Here is a 20547-nt window from a genome sequence, read left to right on the forward strand (position 1 = left end):
ACCTTTTAATGTTTGCCCTGTTTAAACAGCGCGGGATCGATAAAATCGCGATCTGACGCGATGCCGTCATCACATGGGTCACGTGACGTTCCCAACGGCGGGAAACGTGATGATGTGATGACGTCAGGGTTGAAGGGCGTTTCCAGTTAGTCCTCGTGGAGTGAGCTAGTGTACAGACCTGTTTGGAGTTTCTCCTGCGTTTCTTGTTTTGTAATACTTCCAGTGCATTAAACTAAGTTTGTTAACTACCAGTTTAGTTCACAGTGTTTTTGTTAGGAGTGCATAGACTCCTAGGCCTAGAAATTCATTAGCCTTAGCGCCGCTTTTGAGGCGCTAGAGGGACTAGCGCCAGAGTTATGGCCAGTTGAAAAATTCCCTGGGGCCCTAAAGCGGCGTTGCACCGGTAGCGCTGCGCCGGCACCGATGACGTCATCGGTGTGCGCAGCGTCCCGGTTGCCATGCCGACGGGCCCCAGCACCGAAATTCAGTAGCGGCCGCCTCGCCCGTGGCAGCCGCAACTAAGACTCTGGCAACAGAGTCCAACATGTGTTTGCGCCGGCGCATTAAAGGCCCCGCGGCGGCCGGCCGCTTTCCCGCCGGCCGCCTGCCCGCAGCTCCCTCCCCGGACTTCTCCCCCCCCCCCCCCCGGAACAGATGCAAGCCCGGCACTTGTCTGAGGTGCCGGGCTCATTTTTAAACAGATTTGCGCGGGCCGCGGCCGGGTGCAGGCAGCTCCTCCTTAACGGAAGGAGGAGGCCTGCACTTCCCCAGCCTGCCGCACCGCATCGGGTGCCGCAGCGCCAGAATTGCGGCGCTAAACGGCAGTTAGCGCCCTTTTCCAGGCGCTAAGACCCTTCAGTAGCGCCGGCAGCCGTTTGGGCGCGGCGCGACTGAATTTTTGCCACGCACAGGGGGACTTAGCGCCAGCACTAACTTCCGGCGCTAAAGCCCTGGCTAAGCCAAAACCCAATTTCTAGGCCCTACATTGGTGACCCCGAATCCTCGCGATTGTTTTTCGCGGTGGACACGGAACGCAGGCCAGTGATGGATGCCAACACTGTGGCCTTGAAGCTCCCCCAATTCTGGGAACAACAGGCAGCCTCCTGGTTTGTGCAGGCCGAGGCACAGTTTGAACTCTGCAACATCGTGCAGGACCAGACCCGATATTTGTACGTGGTCTCCGCCCTCGATAGCTCGACGGTGTCGAGGATCATCAGCCTTCTGGAGAATCCCCCGAATGCTGACAAGTATGTAGCCATCAAGACTCGGCTGCTGCAGGTATTTGGCCTTACCAAGGCGGAGCGCGCTCGCCACTTACTGACACTACCAGGGTTAGGTGACTCCAAACCCTCGGAACTAATGAGCCACATGCTGACGCTCCTGGGGTCCGAACCCCCATGTTTCCTGTTCCGCAAGCTGTTCCTTACGCAGCTGCCCGAACACGTCCAGGCAGCCCTCGCCAGATCGGACACCGGGGACTGCATCGCACTCGCCGAAGAGGCGGATAAAATTTACGCGGTCCGGCATCAAAACTGCGCCATCGCGCAACGCCCCGCCCCGAGGGGCCCGGTCCCGGCGCCTCCGACGGCCGGGTACTGTTACTACCACACTCGTTTTGGCCCGAAGGCCCGCTGCTGCCGACCACCATGTAGTTTCGTGCCCAGACCGTCGAACAGACCGCCGCGAGTCAAGAACATCAGATCCGGTGCGTCCCCCGCGGCCACGATGGCAATCGGCGACTCCGGGAATCTCATGTATTTAACCGACTCCATCTCGGGCCGTCATTTTCTGTGTGACACGGGGGCACAGTGCAGCATACTTCCCGCCTCGGTCCTCGACCTTCAGTCCGGCGGACGGGGTCCCCCCCTCCAAGCTGCCAACGGGGGTACGATCCGCACTTGTGGGAAACGACGGGTGCAAGTCTGCTTCGGTGGCCAGCGCTTTACCTGCGATTTCGTCACCGCTCAAATTTCGCAGGCCCTCTTGGGCGCTGACTTTTTAGGCACCAATGGCCTGTTGGTGGATGTAAAAAATCGACGCCTCATTCACGCCGCCACGCTCGATGGTATTTCAGGTGCGCACAGCACGGCTGCGCCGCACTCGGTCTCCTGCGCGCGGCCACCTCCCGACGACTTCTCCCGCCTTCTTGGGGACTTCCCCGAGCTGACAAAGCCCACCTTTTCAGCTTCGACCGCCAAGCATCAGGTGGAGCATCATATTTCAACAACCGGTTCTCCCGTCTACGCCAGGGTGGGGCGTTTGGAGCCCAGCAAGCTCGCGGCGGCGAAGGCAGAGTTCGCCGCAATGGAGAAGCTGGGGATTATTCGCCAGTCGAGTAGTCCCTGGTCTTCACCGCTCCACATCGTCCCAAAGCCCGGCAGGGGATGGCGGCCCTGTGGCGACTATCGTCGCCTCAATGAGATAACGACACCCGGCCGTTACCCCATCCCCCACATACAAGATTTCTCTGCGCATTTGGCGGGGAAGTCAATATTCTCAAAGGTCGACCTCGTCCGTGGGTACCATCAGGTCCCAGTGCACCCCCAGGATGTCGAAAAGACGGCGGTCATCACCCCTTTTGGACTTTTTGAATTCCTCCGCATGCCCTTTGGGCTTAAAAACGCGGCGCAGGCATTCCAGCGCCTTATGGACTCGGTTCTGCGGGACCTCGATTTTTTGTTCGTCTACTTGGATGACATTCTGATTGCTAGCACCACAAAGGATGAACACCTCAAGCATCTCCGTGTCCTTTTTCAACGGCTTCAGCAGCACGGCCTCATTGTGAACCCGGACAAATGTCGTTTCGGCCTGGCGCAGCTCGATTTTCTAGGCCACCGCATAACTTCTGCAGGGGCAACGCCGCTTCGAGTGAAGGTGGAGGCGATCACGGCGTTCCTGAAGCCGCAATCCGTGAAAGCCTTACAGGAGTTCCTGGGGATGGTTAATTTTTACCATCGGTACTTCCCCAGGGCCGCACAGCTCATGCGGCCGCTCTACGAGGCCCTCAGGGGCAAGACGGGAAAGGAGCCCGTGGTTTGGTCGCAGGAAATGGGTTGTGCCTTCGAGGATACGAAGACCGTGCTCGCGAACGCGATGATGTTGGCACATCCCCTGCCAGGAGCTCTCATCGCCCTCACGACGGATTACGCTGTGGGGGCCGTCCAGGAGCAATGAGTCGACGGCGCATGACAGCCTCTGGCATTTTTTAGCCGCCAGCTGCAACGGCACGAACGTCGGTACAGTACTTTCGACAGGGAGCTGTTAGCTTTGTTTTTGGCCATCCGCCACTTCCGATTCCTCCTCGAAGGGCGCCGCTTCACTGCGTTTGTTGACCACAAACCCTTGACATTTGTGATGGCCAAGACAGCTGAAATGTGGTCAGCTCGGCAACAACGGCAGCTCACTTACATCTCCGAGTTCACCACCGACGTCAGGCATGTGGCCGGCAAGGACAACGTCGTCGCTGATTGCCTCTCCCGCGCCACCTCCAGGCCATTCAATTAGGCATTGACTTCGCAAGAATGGCAGCCGACCAGGCTGCCGACCCGGATACTCAGGCCTTTCGTTCTGTCCCCGCCAGCCTCCAGCCGAGAGATGTACCATTCCATGCAGCAGGTACCACTCTACTCTGCGACGTTTCGTTGGGTGCACCCCATCCGATTGTGCCGTCCACCTGGCGCCGAGGCGTTTTCGACGCCATACATGGGCTGTCGCATCCTGGAATGCGGGCGTCACAGAAGCTGCTAGTCTCCAAATTCGTATGGAGAGGAATACGCAAAGATGTCCGTGACTGGGCGAACCCTTGTGTGGTTTGTCAATGGGCCAAGGTGCAACGGCACGTCAGGGCCCCCCTGGCCACCTTCGAGGTACCGGAGCGGCGTTTTGACCACATTCACGTTGACCTAGTGGGCCCACTGCCACCATCCCATGGTTTTACGCACCTTCTGACAATGGTGGATCGCACCACGAGGTGGCCGGAGGCGGTTCCCCTGACGTCCACCACCTCTGCGGATGTCGCGTGAGCCTTCATCTCATCATGGGTAGCCCAGTTTGGTGGCCCTGCAGATATTTTGTCGGATCGTGGGCCGCAATTTTCGTCGGAACTATGGAATGAGGTAGCCTCAGTATTGGGCACTAAACTACACCGCACTACGGCTTATCACCCGCAAGCGAACGGCTTGTGCGAGCGGTTCCACCGTTCATTGAAGGCGTCGCTCAGGGCCAGCCTTCTGGATGCAGCATGGGTCAATAAACTGCCGTGGGTGATGCTAGGACTGCGCATGGCGCCGAAGGAGGATCTACAGTCGTCGGCCACGGAAATGGTTTACGGTCAGCCACTTCGAGTTCCGGGCGAGTTCCTGCCGTCCCCTACGCGGCCGTGGTCTGCAGCCAGTCAGCGAGAGGCCCGTCAGGACACGGCTCAGTGTTTCCACCCAGTTCCGACCTCGCAGCATGGTTTGCCTTCTTCCAACATCCCTGGGGAGCTGTCAAAGGCCAAGTTCGTCTTTGTGCACCAAGACGGCCATCGTACCCCGCTCGCACCTCCTTATGCAGGTCCATTCCAGGTTCTACAGACCGGGGACAAGAGTTTTGTGATCGACGTCGGGGGCAAGCCTGATCACATCTCCGTTGATCGCCTCAAACCTGCGCACCTGGACCTCGAACAGCCGGTTGAACTGGCGCAGCCTCCGTGCCGGGGCCGGCCGCCGGCCGCCGCTATGCCTAACCGCACCGTGCTACCTGCCAGCTCGCCACCTGCTCAGCGTTTTCCTCTCCGGGAATTTAGGAGTCGGTCAAACAGGCTTGTCCGACCTCCTCGGCGATTGACTTTCCTCATTAAAGACAATTCTGGGTGGGCGTATGTGGCAAAGCCACCAAAGAGACTCTCACAGTAACTTGTACAATTGTCTTTAATCATTATTGTTACCTTTTAATGTTTGCCCTGTTTAAACAGCGCGGGATCGATAAAATCGCGATCTGACGCGATGACGTCATCACATGGATCACGTGACGTTCTCAACGGCGGGAAACGTCATGACGTCAGGGTTGAAGGGCGTTTCCAGTTAGTCCTCGTGGAGTGAGCTAGTGTACAGACCTGTTTGGAGTTTCTCCTGCGTTTCTTGTTTTATAATACTTTCAGTGCATTAAACTAAGTTTGTTAACTACCAGTTTAGTTCACAGTGTTTTTGTTAGGAGTGCATAGACTCCTACAGTACCCATTTTACCTCTGCATTGCATCTATTTTTGTGTGCTATTTGGTAGCAAGGCAGAGGAAAATCAGCCCTGTTAGCTCAAACATACATTTAGTAAAAAGAAAGAGAAAAATACCAAAACAGAAAATGCACAGCAGTTTGATCAACATCCGAGAGATATTTTCTTGTAGGACTGAAATATTAGCCTTTGTTTTTTTTCAAATGCTGCCTGACCCGCTGTGCACTTATGACATTTTCTGTTTTAATTTCAAACAACTACTTACACTTTTATATTGTTTTTCATTTATCAAAACACCTAAGGCACGTCACAAGGAGATCACAGGACCCAAGCAGCAAGTGGGAGGGAATTAGAGTGGCTTTCGAAGGTGGGGAGAGCAGTAGAAAGGTGGAGTAGTTTAAGGAGACAATTCCAGAGTATGTGGATATGATGGCTGGTGGATCCTCCACCAATCTTGGAGCAATGAAGGAGGGAGGACACGTTTGTCTAAAGTCGGAAGACTGGAGGGTGCATGCTGGGACGGAATTGGAAAAAAACTGCATAGGTAAGAGTGAGGGCTTTGAAGATAAGGACAGAAAAGTTGTGGACCAGTTTGGATCAGGGAAGTCAGTAGAATGGGAGTACAAAGACATGAAGGATTTAACAATCACCAATAGAGTCCTGAACAAGTTGGAGTCAATGTAAGGTAGAGCTCAAGAGGCTGATGAGACCAACAGAGAATTCAAGCCAAATGGTGATAAAGGCATGGATGCACATACTTATATTTTCATGGATAAACATACATGTATTAGATTTGGCAGGTCACCAGTAGTATTGGGCCAAGTTAATGTCCAGATATTTTGATAGCAGGTATTGAAGTCTTTTGTGACAGTGAAGTCACTGGTGTTGAAGTACTGAGCTGTGTAGTTGTTTGAATTTGTCCTCAGAAGATTCCAGAGCCCTTGTGAAGAGACATTCACTGGAATCCCTGTGAAAGAATTCAAACAAAGTCAATATGAAAACATCAGTAGATCATTAATTCACAGTGCAACTTTTGACACTTTATTGAATACTTCTTAGAAAATTCACTGAACAAGTGGTAATATCCATTAAAGTCTCTAGTTCATTTAGAAGAGCCATATTGGATAGATATATCTGAGAAAATGCATAATAGACTATGGAGTGTGAAAATTATTCATGAAGTGAGCCATCACTTAATCCATGAACACCAATGACACAAATCTGTTAGAACAATATGGGTGCAAATTTAATTTTAAATTTAACTCCCTTTATGTAAATTTCATTTTTAGGCACTTCTCTGTACATTAAACATATATCATGAATTTGTTGGCAAAAAAAAATCTGTATTATTTTCCATCATTATACTTTTTTTTATTAATTTTCATGTGGACACTCTATTTATCCCTGAGGCAGTTAGAGATAGGAACAGTTGCTAAGGAATTTTGCCTGGCTTCAAGTAGCTCTGGGTCCCTCGATATTTAGCAGGTCTTGGGGATACTTCCTTGGAATAATACAGAAGTATCTCCGAACACCTTTGTGTGCTTATACGCTTTGCTCATTCAATTTTTCTCACAGTGAAACAGGTTTCCATATTTTAAATAGGATGCATACTTTATCTACTCTACCAAAACATTTCCAACCAACAGAATTTTCTCCTTACACAAAGTGCGGTTTTATTTCGTTTCAAATTATTCCTGCACTTGCAGGGAGCCCAATTTGGGAAATTGAGGCCGTGCAACCTATAATTTTCCATTCATTAAAATGAAAATGATTCACTCCTATGATTTCCTGAGAAGCAGTCCCTGTCATAATCTGTAGGCGGAATGCGGAATCACCCCCTTAAATGTGCTCAGCCAGAATGCTGGTCAAATGACAGCAGAAAACGCTTGCTCGCAAAGCACAAGCCCTAAAGTCTCTGGGAAGAGTCTTAACAGCGAATAACTCGGCTATCTGCCCAGAGGATTTTACAGGAAAAGAGAACTGATGTTTTCAAAAGTAAGACTCTTTGGCTGATACAGCAGTGTCTGAAAGGAATCAGTAAGTGGCGGCTAGGTGATCCTCCACTGGGAATGGGAGAAAAAACTCAGTGGATGAACCACCCTGGCTGCCAGTACCGTGACACATATTCGAATATCTAACATTAAACTAACATTAGCAGAGGCCTAAGATCAGAAAGTCATCTTGTCAGGGAATGGTGAATAGTACAGAAATACTTTCACAAAAGGCAATGAGAAGAAGATACTTTATAAAAGAGGGAGTCTCAACCCAAAATAAAACCAATGGCCGAGATTTTGCTCACCTCGGCGGGTCTGGTGCGGCCGGTGTCGGTGGCGGGTCGCGGCCCCGCTGCTGGCTCCATCCCACTGCCTAAAATGAATTTACGTTGATGGGGCTTGTTAAGCCCGCCCAGTGCGTTTCCCGGCCCAATTAGAGGAAGCAGGTCTGGTGACGTCTTTCATGGCACGTTTTGAGCCAGTTTCCTTAAAGGGACCATGGCCACCTTACTTTCGACCTTTGTGCTGTCAGTGTTCTACAGCATTGGAGTGCTGCAAACACTGACAATCGCTGCACAGAGGTGCAGGGCTGCACCCAGGTTCTCCCATGAGCATGCAGGGAGGTCCTCTTCCCTTCCGATGGGCAGAAGAGACTTCCCCAGGAGACCAAAACAGCCTGATTGCAGAGAAGGTCTCAAACAGGGATGTGGTCAGGAGGACCTGGGTGCAGTGGCATAAACCTTTCGATGATCTCATTAGATCAGGAAACGTGAGTACAAAGCCACACTCACCTTCATCCTGCTGTGCCTCTCATCACATCCCCATCACTCTGCCTTCCCTACCCTACTCCTGCACATCCTTACTTACACCAACTTACCTTGCACCTCCACCCATCCCTCTCTTTCTATCTACATTATCACATCCCCATCTCACTAGCCACCCCTCACATTCACCCTCATCCTAGTCCAATCATACCAACTAACAACACACAAGGGTAGTCACTTGCATGTTTTATCCAATGTTCATGTAAAGTTTCTGTTAATGTGGTGTCAAACATTGAATCCTTTATTTTCAACACTTTGCGTTCTTGGACAGATTTGTGTGCACCTTTGGAAGTGGCTTAGTGAGTTGCAGTGAATGGTGAGACATAACAGGAGCCCCCGTAATGGTGATGAGTGTGAAAGGAATGGCTTGGACATTGTGGGGATGCTTTATGGTGTTGGTGTGGGGTGGCGCCAACCTGGCGCATCATGTGGCTGCTAGGGTGTACAGCATCAAGTGAAGTAAATCTAGTCATGGTGAGGCCATCCCTGGCCTCCTGGGCAGCAATGTGATTGGGTGCTGATGCCCTCTGTCCTATGCAGCATCAGGTGATTGCGGAGAAGGTTGGTGTTGTTGTTGGTGCTGCTGGTGTTGGGGCTCATTGTGGTCAGATTCTGAGGACAAAGGTGAAACAGTATAAATGGTACCCATGCTGATGGAATAGATGGCAGGTGAAGTTGAGATGACAGAAGCAATCTGTCAATGGTGAGAGAGGTTGTTCCAATGAGGTGACACTGGATAGAGAGTTTGCATCACACAGTTGCAGCCTGCATAAAGCTCAATCTGTGTTCCAAATGGAGTAAGCAACAGCTTCTGCACTTGGAAAGTGAACAGCTGTGAGGTGGGAGCTTTTATAGCACATTTCAAGCTGTCAATGAATCAGCTGATTCGCTGGGCATTCAACTCCCGCCTCAGGTTAACAGATGTGGCCCACGACCAGCGTGGACCCTGTGGGCGAGCAGTTCAAGTTAAAAGGTAAGGTTCAACCCATTATTCAGGGTCTGCCAACAAGACAAGAATTGCTTTAATTGGGTTGCCCGCCTCTGCGGGTCGGATCCGATCCAAGAGCACAGACGTGCCATTGGGAAAGGCACGTTGTGGCGGGAAAAATCAAATTTCTTACCCAACCTGCCACTGATCCCACCCGCTGACCACCTCCCCTCCCCCCCACCCCCCCACCCAACCCCCCGGAAAATTCCGGCCAATATTTCTAACTAAACTTGAGTTTTAAAAAAATTGGGGATAATAATTTTATTATATATATAAGTACCACTGCTGGTAGCTCAGAGAAACAACTTTCATTTAAAATGCCTCATGGCTCTTTACAGAGAATTAAGGGTACAGAAGTGACCAAGTGTATTTCATAATAATTGCACGCTAAAAAGCACCAATAATTTACTAACACTCTTTGGCTGCAATAATTAATCAGTGCTTTATCACAGATAACACTTTCCATTAGGTGATTTTAAAAAATATATATATCTTACTTGGAATTATAACACCTGGCAGATGAATCCTGAAGACTCCGCCAAGAGGTGGAGTTGCACTCTGAATCCTTTGAACTGTGATATTTATGGAATTCCACCCTACCAACTTGGCATAGTCACTGTTAGGATGTGTAGATCCTTCTGCTAAAAAGGCATCTCTGTAACAGGAGAAATAATGTATTAGGACTGCTGTACTATTGATTCAGAGTAATAGTTGTCATGGACTGCAGTGACTGAGAGGTGCAATGGATTAGCGTGCTATTCCTTCACCTCTGGGACCTGGGTTTGAATCACAAGACCACAATGAAGCCACAGACAAGCACAAGATAGTTAATATACTAAATTATTATTTTTCTAAGATATCCACTGGGGAAGCCATGAGTCAAATGCCCTTCCTGAGTAGTGGTTACCCAAATAGAATTAACGACTTCAGTATAAATGAGGCAGAAATCTGAAACAAGCTAAAGGGGCTCAAAACAAATAAAGCTCCAGAGATATGTGGGGTACTGACAGTCATAGCGAGGGACTTGATAAACACTAGGGAGGTCCCAGCAAATTGGAAACAAGCTAACATGGTACCTGCCCATTTTCAAAAGAGGTGACAAAGTAGATACAAGCAAGTAAAGGGCCATTATTCTTACTTCAGCACCAGATAAAATAATTGAATCAATTATTTGAGGATCGCCTGCGCAACAAATATCTAGCAACGAACAGTCAATATAGATTCAGATGGGGAAGATCCTGCCCGACCAACCTCCTCGACTGTTTTGTGCAACAAAGTGCACCTTGACTTCTAAAAAGCATTCAACAAAATTCTACACAAATGGCTGCAAGAAAGCTCAAAACCATGGGGATTCAGGGTAAAACTTTGGAGTGGTTAAGAAATTGGTTGAAGGGTAGATAGGGGTGCATGCTAGTAAAAGCAGTTATGTTGGGGTGAGGGGAAGTGCTGAGTGTGGTGTCCCAGGAACTGTTTCTAATTTACACTGACGGGTATTCAGAAACTCAATGCAAATTGGTCAAATCTGTAGACAATACCAAACTGGGATGAGTAATTGAATTGAAGAAGTAAAATGAGTTGGCCAAAATATGTTAGCGGGAGAACAACAGCAGATGAAAGTTAATATGGACAAGTGTAAAGTACTGCAGGAAGGAAGGAAAATGGATGATGTAAGTACTCCATGAATGGTCTTAAAATAGCAATGGATGATGTGGAAATAGATCAAAGGTCTTTGTAGACTCAACACTAAACGTGTCCAACCAATGCAAAACAGCAGAAAAAGCCAACAGGATGTTGAACTACATAGTTAAAAGACCATTGTACAATTCAGCGGAGTTATGGTTAAACTGTATAGGGCTCTGATCTGATAATATCTGGTCACTGATAGGACATTCATTCCCTGGAGGCAGAGAGGAGCCACAAGGCTGATCCCTAGCATCTGAAATTCCAGGACAAACTGGAGAAACTTAGACTTTTTAGTCATGAAAGGGGAACAACTGAGAGGTGAACTCATTGAGATAGACAAGATGGTAACAGTATAGAAAAGGTGGAGCTGGAAAATTACTTCAAATTAAACCTTTGAGTCCAGGACAAGGGACACAGGTTAATGCTAGTAAATGACTTTTTAGAATGGACATCAGGAAGTTTGTGACACAAAGCGGGATCAATACATGGAATTGACACTTGGGTAGAGGAGAGACAAAAACCCCGCAAACATTTAAAAAAACGATTGGATGCCGTGATGTGAGGACTGTAGGGTCTATTAGGAGGGATAAATAAAGTTGGGCTGATTGCTCTTCCTTGTCCATATTGATCTTGTGATCTTGTGAATGCATAACCGCTTAGCATCAACTCCCAGCCTCACTTAGAAAGGCCTCAAGGTTGGCTGGTATGGTAAGTTGAAATATCACTCTATTGCACTAGTGGGTGCTCTTCTGAATGCAAGGATAAAGCATATTGTTGTGACAGTTTAGCAAGAGCTACGTTCTACATCTAACCTATGATCACTTAAGGCTAAAACTGTATAGAAAAGCTGGAAAATGTTATATATCAGAAAAGCCTGGAATTTTGCACATTTGCAATCAACATTGTGTAACTATTCACTCACAATCCTGATGGAAGGCAGTCTGGGATTAAAATAGCAATATCCTTATTAAGAGGAATGTTCAAAAATATATGTATTTGTAACAAAAATTATTACACAGATGTTGTTACAAATAGTTCTCCAGCACGATTGACATAAAATGGCACCTTGCCTGTTAAAAAATGTTCTCCTTTCTAATGTATCACCTCAATGAGCACAAACATTTAAAAAAAATAGTTAACAACATTGGATAGCATTTTAACCACTGACTGCATTGACCACACTGGCCGGAATTTCCCCTAACAAAACGGGTGGGTTTGGAGCGGGGGGGGGGGGGGGCAGTTAAATTGTTAAAAATGGGATTCCCGACCTGATCCCGCCTCCAACCCGCCCACTTCCAGTTTTACCAGAGGTGGGACGGGGCAGGCGATCAACCCGCTCCCAGGGGGGGGCGGTGCGTCAATATAAATATTATAATGAGGCTGGAAGCCTCTTTTTTCACCTGCATTTAACTGCCTGTGGACAGGTTTCACACATTTCGTGAAGCTTGGCAGTTAAACCAAGGTGGGGACTGCTGCATGCAGGAGGTAAGTGGCTTACCCACCTCCTAGTGATCGGAGAACCCAATACGAGGCCTCCAATCATCTCCCCAAGCCTCCCATCCCCACCATGAGACCTCACCACTACCCCACCAATGACGCTGAGGCCGGCGACAATCCTTCGGTGGCCGGACCCGATCCTCTCTCTCCCCTGCCCATCCCTGCCAACGATCCCCGAGCCAACCAATCCCCGACACCCCCCCCGCCAAAGATCCCCGAGCCAGCCAATCTCCGACAGCCCCCCGCCAACAATCCCTGAGCCAGCCAATCCCCGACAGTCCCCCGCCAACGATCCCCAAGCCAGCCAATCCCCGACCCCCTGCCCACCGATCCCCGAGCCAGCCAATCCCCGACACCCCCACGCCAACAATCCCCAAGCCAGCCAATCCCCGACAGCTCCCCGCCAATGATCCCCGAGCCAGCCAATCCCCGACAACCCCCCGCCAACAATCCCCGAGCCAGCCAATCCCCGACAGCCCCCCCGCCAACGATCCCTGAGCTAGCCGATCCCTGAGCTAACCGATCCCCGACAGCCCCCCCGCCCTGCCACCACCAATCCCTTCCCCGGACCAACTCCTTGCTCCCTCTCTGTATCTGCAGGCCTATCCGCCCGTAGCCAGCCAGCCTCATAATCTGGCTGGCTGCGGGCGGGGATCTGAGGCCTCAGATGCAAATCAGGCCCTGCAGTTAAAGTCAGCAGGGCCTACGGTAAAACCGGCCTCCCTCAGAGACCCCCCACCCCCAACCCGCCTACATGGAGAAAATTACGGCCACTCGATCAACTCAGTCAGTGTCAATAAAAAAAAAAAATCTGTAATCACTTTTTTTAAAGTATTTTTGGGCTAATCTTAGAATTATAGAATGGTTACAGCACAGTAGGAGGCCAGTTGACCCATCGAGCCTGTGCCGGCTCTCTGCAAGAGCACCTCAGCTAGTCCCAATCCCCTGCCGTTTTCCCCGTAGCCCTGCAAATTTTTTTTCTTCAGGTTCTTCCCCAATTCCCTTTTGAAAGCCGAGATTGAATCTGCCTCCACCACCCGTTCAGGCAGTGCATTCCAGATCCTAACCACTCACTGCCTAAAAAAGTTTTTCCTCATGTCGCCTTTGGTTCTTCTGCCAATCACCTTAAATCTGTACCCTTTGGTTCTCGACCCTTCTGCCAATGGGAACAGTTTCTCTCTATCTACTTTGTCCAGACCCCTCATGGTTTTGAACACCTCTATCAAATCTCCTCTCAATCTTCTCTACTCTAAGGAGAACAAAAGATTATTGCCCAAGATAAAAAATCACGGGATTGGGGGTAATATTCTGGCATGGGTGGAAGATTGGCTATCTAACAGAAAGCAGAGAGTTGGGATAATTGGTTCATTCTCAGACTGGCAATCAGTAACTAGTGGTGTTCCACAGGGGTCAGTGCTGGGACCCCAACTCTTTACAATCTATATTAACGATTTGGAGGAAGGGACCGAGTGTAACATATCAAAGTTTGCAGATGATACAAAGATGGGAGGGAAAGTAGTGAGTGAGGAGGACATAAAAAACCTGCAAAGGGACATAGACAGGCTAAGTAAGTGGGCAGAGATTTGGCAGATGGAATATAATACTGGAAAGTGTGAGGTTATGCACTTTGGCAGGAAAAATCATAAAGCAAGTTATTATCTTAATGGCAAGAAACTGGAAAGTACTGAAGTACAAAGGGATCTGGGGGTCCTGGTGCACGAAACACAAAAAGTTAGTATGTAGGTGCAGCAGGTGATCAAGAAGGCCAATGGAATGTTGGCTTTTATTGCTAGGGGGATGGAATATAAAAACAGGGAGGTATTGCTGCAGTTGTAAAAGGTATTGGTGAGACCACACCTGGAATACTGCATACAGTTTTGGTGTCCATACTTAAGAAACGACATACTTGCTCTCGAGGCAGTACAAAGAAGGTTCACTCGGTTAATCCCGGGGATGAGGGGGTTGACATATGAGGAGAGGTTGAGTAGATTGGGACTCTACTCATTGGAGTTCAGAAGAATGAGAGGCGATCTTATTGAAACATATAAGATTGTGAAGGGGCTTGATCGGGTGGATGCGGTGAGGATGTTACCAATGATGGGTGAAACTAGAACTAGGGGGCATAATCTTAGAATAAGGGGCTGCTCTTTCAAAACTGAGATGAGGAGAAACTTCTTCACTCAGAGGGTGGTAGGTCTGTGGAATGTGCTGCCCTAGAGAGCTGTGGAAGCTACATCATTAAATAAATTTAAAACAGAAATAGACAGTTTCCTAGAAGTAAAGGGAATTAGGGGTTACGGGGAGCGGGCAGGAAATCGAACATAAGTCTAGGTTCAGATTGGTCATGGCCCTGTTGGTGTCGGAGCGGGCCCAGGGGCCGTATAGCCTGGTCCTGCTCCTACTTCTTGTGTTCTAATTCTGTGTTAGATTTCAGGAGATGGTACTATTCACAGGGATTAGTGGAGACCTTGGGAACAGGCTGCCAGCTAGGAGTCCTTCAAGAGTAAATTGGGCCTGTTCCTGGCTGGGGTGGAGATCACCTCTTACAGAAGGTAAGTACTGCAGGAAATACAGGGATAGAGTGATCTCCTGGACGAGTTTCGATCGCCTAGATGGGTCGGAGAGGAATTTCTCAGATTTTTTCTCCCAAATTGGCCATTGGGTTTTTTATCTGGTTTTTCGCCTCTCCCGGGAGATCACATGGGTTCGGGTGGGATGGAGAGTGAAAGTAGATTTGAGGTTAGGATCATGATCATGATCTTATTGAATGGCGGAGCAGGCTCGAGGGGCCGATTGGCCTACTCCTGCTCCTATTTCTTATGTTCTTATGAGAACAACCCCAGCTTCTCCAGCTTATCCACATAACTAAAGTCCCTCATCCCTGGAATCATTCTCATAAACCTTTTCTGCACCCTCATAAGAACATAAGAACATAAGAAATAGGAGCAGGAGTAGGCCATACGGCCCCTCGGGCCTGCTCCGCCATTCAATAGGATCATGGCTGATCTGAATCTAGACTCATGTCCACTTCCCTGCCCTCTCCCCGTAACCCCTAATTCCCTTATCTGCTAGGAAAATGTCTATCTCCATTTTAAATTTATTTAATATTTCAGCATCCACAGCTCTCTGGGGTAGCAAATTCCATAAATTTACTACCCTCTAAGTGAAGAAGTTTCTCCTCATCTCAGTTTTGAAAGGGCAGCCCCTTATTCTAAGATTATGCCCCCTAGTTCTAGTCTCACCCATCAGTGGAAACATCCTCACCGCATCCACCCGATCAAGCCCCCTCACAATCTTATATGTTTCGATAAGATCACCTCTCATTCTTCTGAACTCCAATGAGTAGAGTCCCAACCTACTCAACCTTTCCTCATACGTCAACCCCCTCATCTCTGGAACCAACCGAGTGAACCTTCTCTGAACTGCCTCGAGAGCAAGTATATCTTTTCTTAAATATGGAAACCAAAACTGCACGCAGTATTCCAGGTGTGGCCTCACCAATACCCTGTATAACTGCAGCAAGACTTCCCTGTTTTTATACTCCATCTCTAAGGACTTCACATCCTTCCTAAAGTGCAGTGCCCAGTTGAGGCCGAACCAGTGTTTTATAAAGGTTCATCATAATTTCCACGCTTTTGTACTCTATGGGCTGGATTTTCATTCAGGGGGCGTGATGGAGGCGGGACTACAACTTTCGGGGTTGTTGTCCCGCCTCCATCGAGATGCGGCCAATCCACGCGATTTTAACTTGATTGACCTTTGTTGAGCCCGCCCAGCAGGCTAAGCAGGCCAATTAAGGGCCACCCGGCAACAGGTGACGTCACTGACTGAAATTTCATCTGTCAAGAGGTTTTGACAGATGAAATATCAGTGTTTCACAGCTGTTTGAAGCTGTCAAACACTGACAGTCTTACTTCTAACATGAGTCCTTCTCCACAGACTCAGTTAGAAATCTCTCCTGCACAGAAAGCTGAAGGCTGTCACTTTTGACAGTTCGCAGCCATTCTGCTTTCTGTGCCGGTGAGATGAGGGTCTCCCGAGACCTAAAGGAAGGAAGGCTGTAAAGGTAAGAAAAGATCATTTAAACTTCTTTAAACACTTTAGGCACACCAAACACACTTACCTTTGCACTCATGCACACATTACTCACCTGAACACCGACATCACGACCCCTCCAAGTCCTTCAACCCGACGGCCCGCCTCCTCTAACTTGGCGTGGTTTGGAGCCATCGGGAATCCCACACTTCAACCTTAAAAATAGGGATTAGGCTAAAAACTGCCTGTTAACTACCTGTTAACAAGCAGTTAACTGGCACTAATCCCCTTCCCGCCTCAGGGAGGCGGGTCCCAGTGCGGCGCGGGTACCCGCCTCCTTTGAAACTGGCATGGAGGCAGGTTGGGGGCGGGATGGTGTCGGGACCCCTGATTTCGGGATTTTAACACCCCCCCCCACACCTCCAATCCTGACTCCATGGCCCAATGAAAATCCTGCCCTATGCCTCTATTCATGGGGCCCAGGATCCCATAAGCTTTTTAAACTGCTTTCTCAACCTGTCCTGCCACCTTCAACGATTTGTGCACATATACTCCCCAGGTCTCTCTGTTCATGCACCCCCTTTAGGATTGTACCCTTTAATTTCCTCTCTTCATTCTTTCTACCAAAATGTATCACTTTGCACTTTTCTGCATTAAATTTCATCTGCCATGTGTCCGCCCATTCCACCAGCCTGTCTATGTCCTCTTGAAGTCTATCACTATCCTCCTCACTGTTCACTATACTTCCAAGTCTTGTGTCATCTGCAAATTTTGAAATTGTGCCCTGTACACGCACATCCAAGTCATTAATATATATCAAGAAAAGCAGTGGTCCTAGAACCAACCCCTGGGGAACACCACTGTATACCTTCCTCCAATCCGATAAACAAACGTTCACCACTACTCTCTATTTCCTGTCACTTAGCCAATTTTGTATCCATGCTGCCACTGTCCCTTTTATTCCATGGGCTTCAACTTTGCTGGCAAGCCTATTATGTGGCACTTTATCAAACGCCTTTTGGAAATCCCTTTGTTTCTCCTTTCTAATGCTACATCCTGGTGCCCATCCCCCCACCAATTAGTTTAAACCCTCCCCAACAGCACAAGCAAACCTCCCCGTGAGGATATTGGTACCGGCTCGGTTGAGGTGCAACCTGTCCAGCTTATCAATCAATCAATCAATCAACTTTATTGTCATTGTTAGTGCACAAGTGCAGTACAACGAAATGTAGGCTTGCGGCTCCCGAGAGTGTACATTTAGATTAAGACATTTAAACATTCAACATTCATTTGGCTTGGAGTACATTAACATAAACATAATAAAGTGCACTGGCAGATGTGCAGGCTTTAGAGTTTATTTGTGGAGTTCAGTAGGATGACAGCCCTGGGAAAGAAGCTGTTCCTAAATCTGGTCGTTCGGGTGCGAATGCATCTGTAGCGTCTCCCAGATGGCAGGAGGGCAAACAGACTGTGGCTGGGGTGGGTAGGGTCTTTGATGATGGACCGTGACCTCCGTAAACAGCGTTTCTCGTATATGTGCTCTATGGTCGGTAGCTGGGTGCCGATAATGCGTTGGGCAGTTTTGACTACCCGCTGCAGGGCTTTCCGGTCATAGTAGCTACAGCTGCCATACCATACTGTGCACCACCTCTCCAGCCATGCATTCATCTACTCTATCCTCCTATTTCTATACTCACTCGCGCATGGCACCAGGAGTAATCCAGAGACTACTACCATTGAGGTCCTGCTTTTTAATCTCTTTCCTAGCTCCCTGAAATCTGCCGGCAGGACCTCATCCCTCTTTCTACCTATGTCATTGGTATCGGTATGGACCACGAACTTTGGTTGTTCATCCTCCCCCCTCAGAATATTTGGGTCAGATTCTTTGGGTGATTTTTAACATTTTGACATACTGGGAACACACGGGAAACCCGGAAGAGATTTAACTCCACAGCATGCATCTTATCTCACTGACAGGCTCCCCGCCCACAAGTTGGCCCGATTGACAGACTTGGCTTCCAGTCGGGCAGGGAACATTGGAGAAGAGGCCACAGGACCAGGTAGGTCCTATCCCTGACCCCGGGGGGTCAGATCCCAAGGGGGTCCGCTCCTTGACCCCGGGGGGTGTCCAATCCCAACCGGGGTTCCGATCCCTGACCCCGGGGAGGGAGTCCGATCTTGGTTGGGGGTGGGGGGTGGGTAGGTGTTGTATGGGGGTGGGTGTCTGATGGTTGGGGAACCTGGAGGGCTGGAAAGAAGCACTCCTGCTCCTCTAGGCCCACAAGGACTGCTCCCTGAGGCTCTCCTCGCCTTGCTGCAGTTGCTGGGTTTCCCAAGGCATGGGAAACCTGGTCAACCGCAGCCAGACCTGCAAAGCAGGTTAAATCCAGGCTTCCAGCCTCATGAACGTAGTTAAAATGCCAACCCACCTCCTGGGAGCGGATTGGCTGCCCGCCACTTGTCCTGCCTGAGTAAAAGCCAGAAGTTGGCAGGTTGGAGCCGCCTTCCCGACACGCTTCCATTTTTTACCCATTTAACCCCCCACCCCCACCCAATCCCACCCGCTCCCCTATGTTACAATTCCCCCCTTTGTTTTAGTTCTGCGTATGTTGCTCTAAAAGAAAAGTCACATCTATATTCTCTCACCCGAGTGTGATCAGAGGGAGCCCAGTTCCACATTTGGCGACGAGTAAGGTTAGGCTGTAATTCGGCGCTGACCCAGTTACTTTCACGGTTTGTATGAGGTTCCCACCAGGCCGAGCTGGTCTGGGATCGACTGGAAATACTGGAGTGGAAGAAGAGATTAAAACTCATATTTGTTATTTATATACATGAAAAGATCTCCAGTCCTGTTTTTTTTTAAATGTTACAATCCTTTGGAATAACCCTCCACACCAATACTTTTGAGACCAACTTGCTACTTGAGTGAGGTACGTCACTGTCCTTTGATATATATTATATATAAATTATGAAGTTGGGAAAAAATGGAAAACATTAACCCTGATATTTATGGGGAGGCGGGGAGGGAGCAAGGATACATGTCCGCTGCCAGGAAACCCGGAAATATCGGGAAGGCGGAGATCCTGTCAAATTTAATGGCAGGACATTATTAGAATATTTTTTCTCTCTTTCCTGCCTGGCTATCGGATGAGAAAGCCTGTGGTAGAAGGCCGCACCAGGGGCCCGCTGGGGATGGTCCACAGCAATCGGAGAAGATCGAGGGTTGGTGGGGGGGGCTCAGGCGCGGCAGCGAGGAGGAGAAATTGCGGAGGGAGAGATCACAGGGAGGGGGGAGATTGTGGGCGGCATTTGAAGATCACGGGGCAGTAGGCCAATCGCGGGGAGGGAGAGATCACAGCAGAAGGTTTGCTTGAGGGGCCGGCTCCTCCTGGCCCACAAGCAGTGCTGGAAAAGTATTTACCTGCTGGATCTGGCAGCTCCCGTCTCCCTTCAGCTACCGGGTTTCCCGAGCCCTGGGAAACCCAAACTGCTGCTGTTATATTCAAATAGCTCCTAAAATCTGAGGAATGGAGCCTGATTTAAATAGTATAATCTCTGACCCGCCTCTCCTGAGCGGGTTAATCAGAGCCAAACCTGCCGCGGTTAAACCGGAAGTAGGCATGTTTGCGGCGAGTTGGGTTTTATTTTTACCAATTTGACCCTCCCGCCCCAACCCTTTCCTGTCCATCAGGGGGGAGTTAAAATCCGCACTCCACCCCCCCCCCCAACTTTAGAGAAATCACTTAAATACAAATTTAAGTAATTTTTTTAGAAATATTCTCCAAGGGCATTTTGATTTCCGAATGATACAGCACAAAAGGAGACCATTCGGCCTATCATGCCTATGCCTTATTTTACGGCTAATACTTGCTCATCTATACCAATTCTTGGGGCCATTGAAGTTTACTCACCCTTTATATTTGTGTTAGTGATAATCACTTCATCCACAAAGATCCAATCTATTGCTTCGCCTTCAGCCACCGAGATTAAATCAATTTGTTCTACAAACACTGGAGCATCTTTCATTTGGCCTAGGGGGATGGTTGAGTTGTCCAGGCAGCTATGCCAAAGATCCACGCATACAAACTTCCAGCTGAAACAGCAAAATGGGGAGTGGAAACCTTCACAAAAGTGTGCAACGCCCTGCCGTACCTTTGAGAACCAATCGGCAGTATTGACCCAAAGTAGATTTTGGTCTCGGCCCATTTCCGGGCCCAGATTCAGCGCGAAATGACTAGCGCTCACCCCAACGGAGAGGCCCGATGTGCGATGAAAACTGGTCCTCAGGCCTCAGCCGCAGACTCAGCGTAAGCTG

General features: G+C 49.1%; 1 protein-coding gene across 1 annotated transcript in view; it reads right to left on the reverse strand.

Moving 5' to 3' along the window:
* LOC147112824 (fibrocystin-like) overlaps nt 1-20312 on the reverse strand; it is a 610710-nt gene extending 590398 nt beyond the window's left edge. Inside the window, exons 1-4 of the mRNA XM_085998227.1 lie at nt 20144-20312; nt 18879-19017; nt 9515-9672; nt 5994-6178 (exon numbers count right to left, since the gene is read on the reverse strand). Of these exons, the coding sequence (XP_085854353.1) occupies nt 5994-6178; nt 9515-9672; nt 18879-19017; nt 20144-20258 (597 nt within the window). The 5' untranslated portion in view covers nt 20259-20312. The remainder of the gene's footprint in view (nt 1-5993; nt 6179-9514; nt 9673-18878; nt 19018-20143) is intronic.
* Nucleotides 20313-20547: the final 235 nt, after the last annotated feature.

Source organism: Somniosus microcephalus, chromosome 9, assembly GCF_052327205.1.
Source record: "Somniosus microcephalus isolate GS21.2 chromosome 9, FLI_Smic_1.0, whole genome shotgun sequence".
NCBI classification, from domain to species: Eukaryota; Metazoa; Chordata; class Chondrichthyes; order Squaliformes; family Somniosidae; genus Somniosus; species Somniosus microcephalus.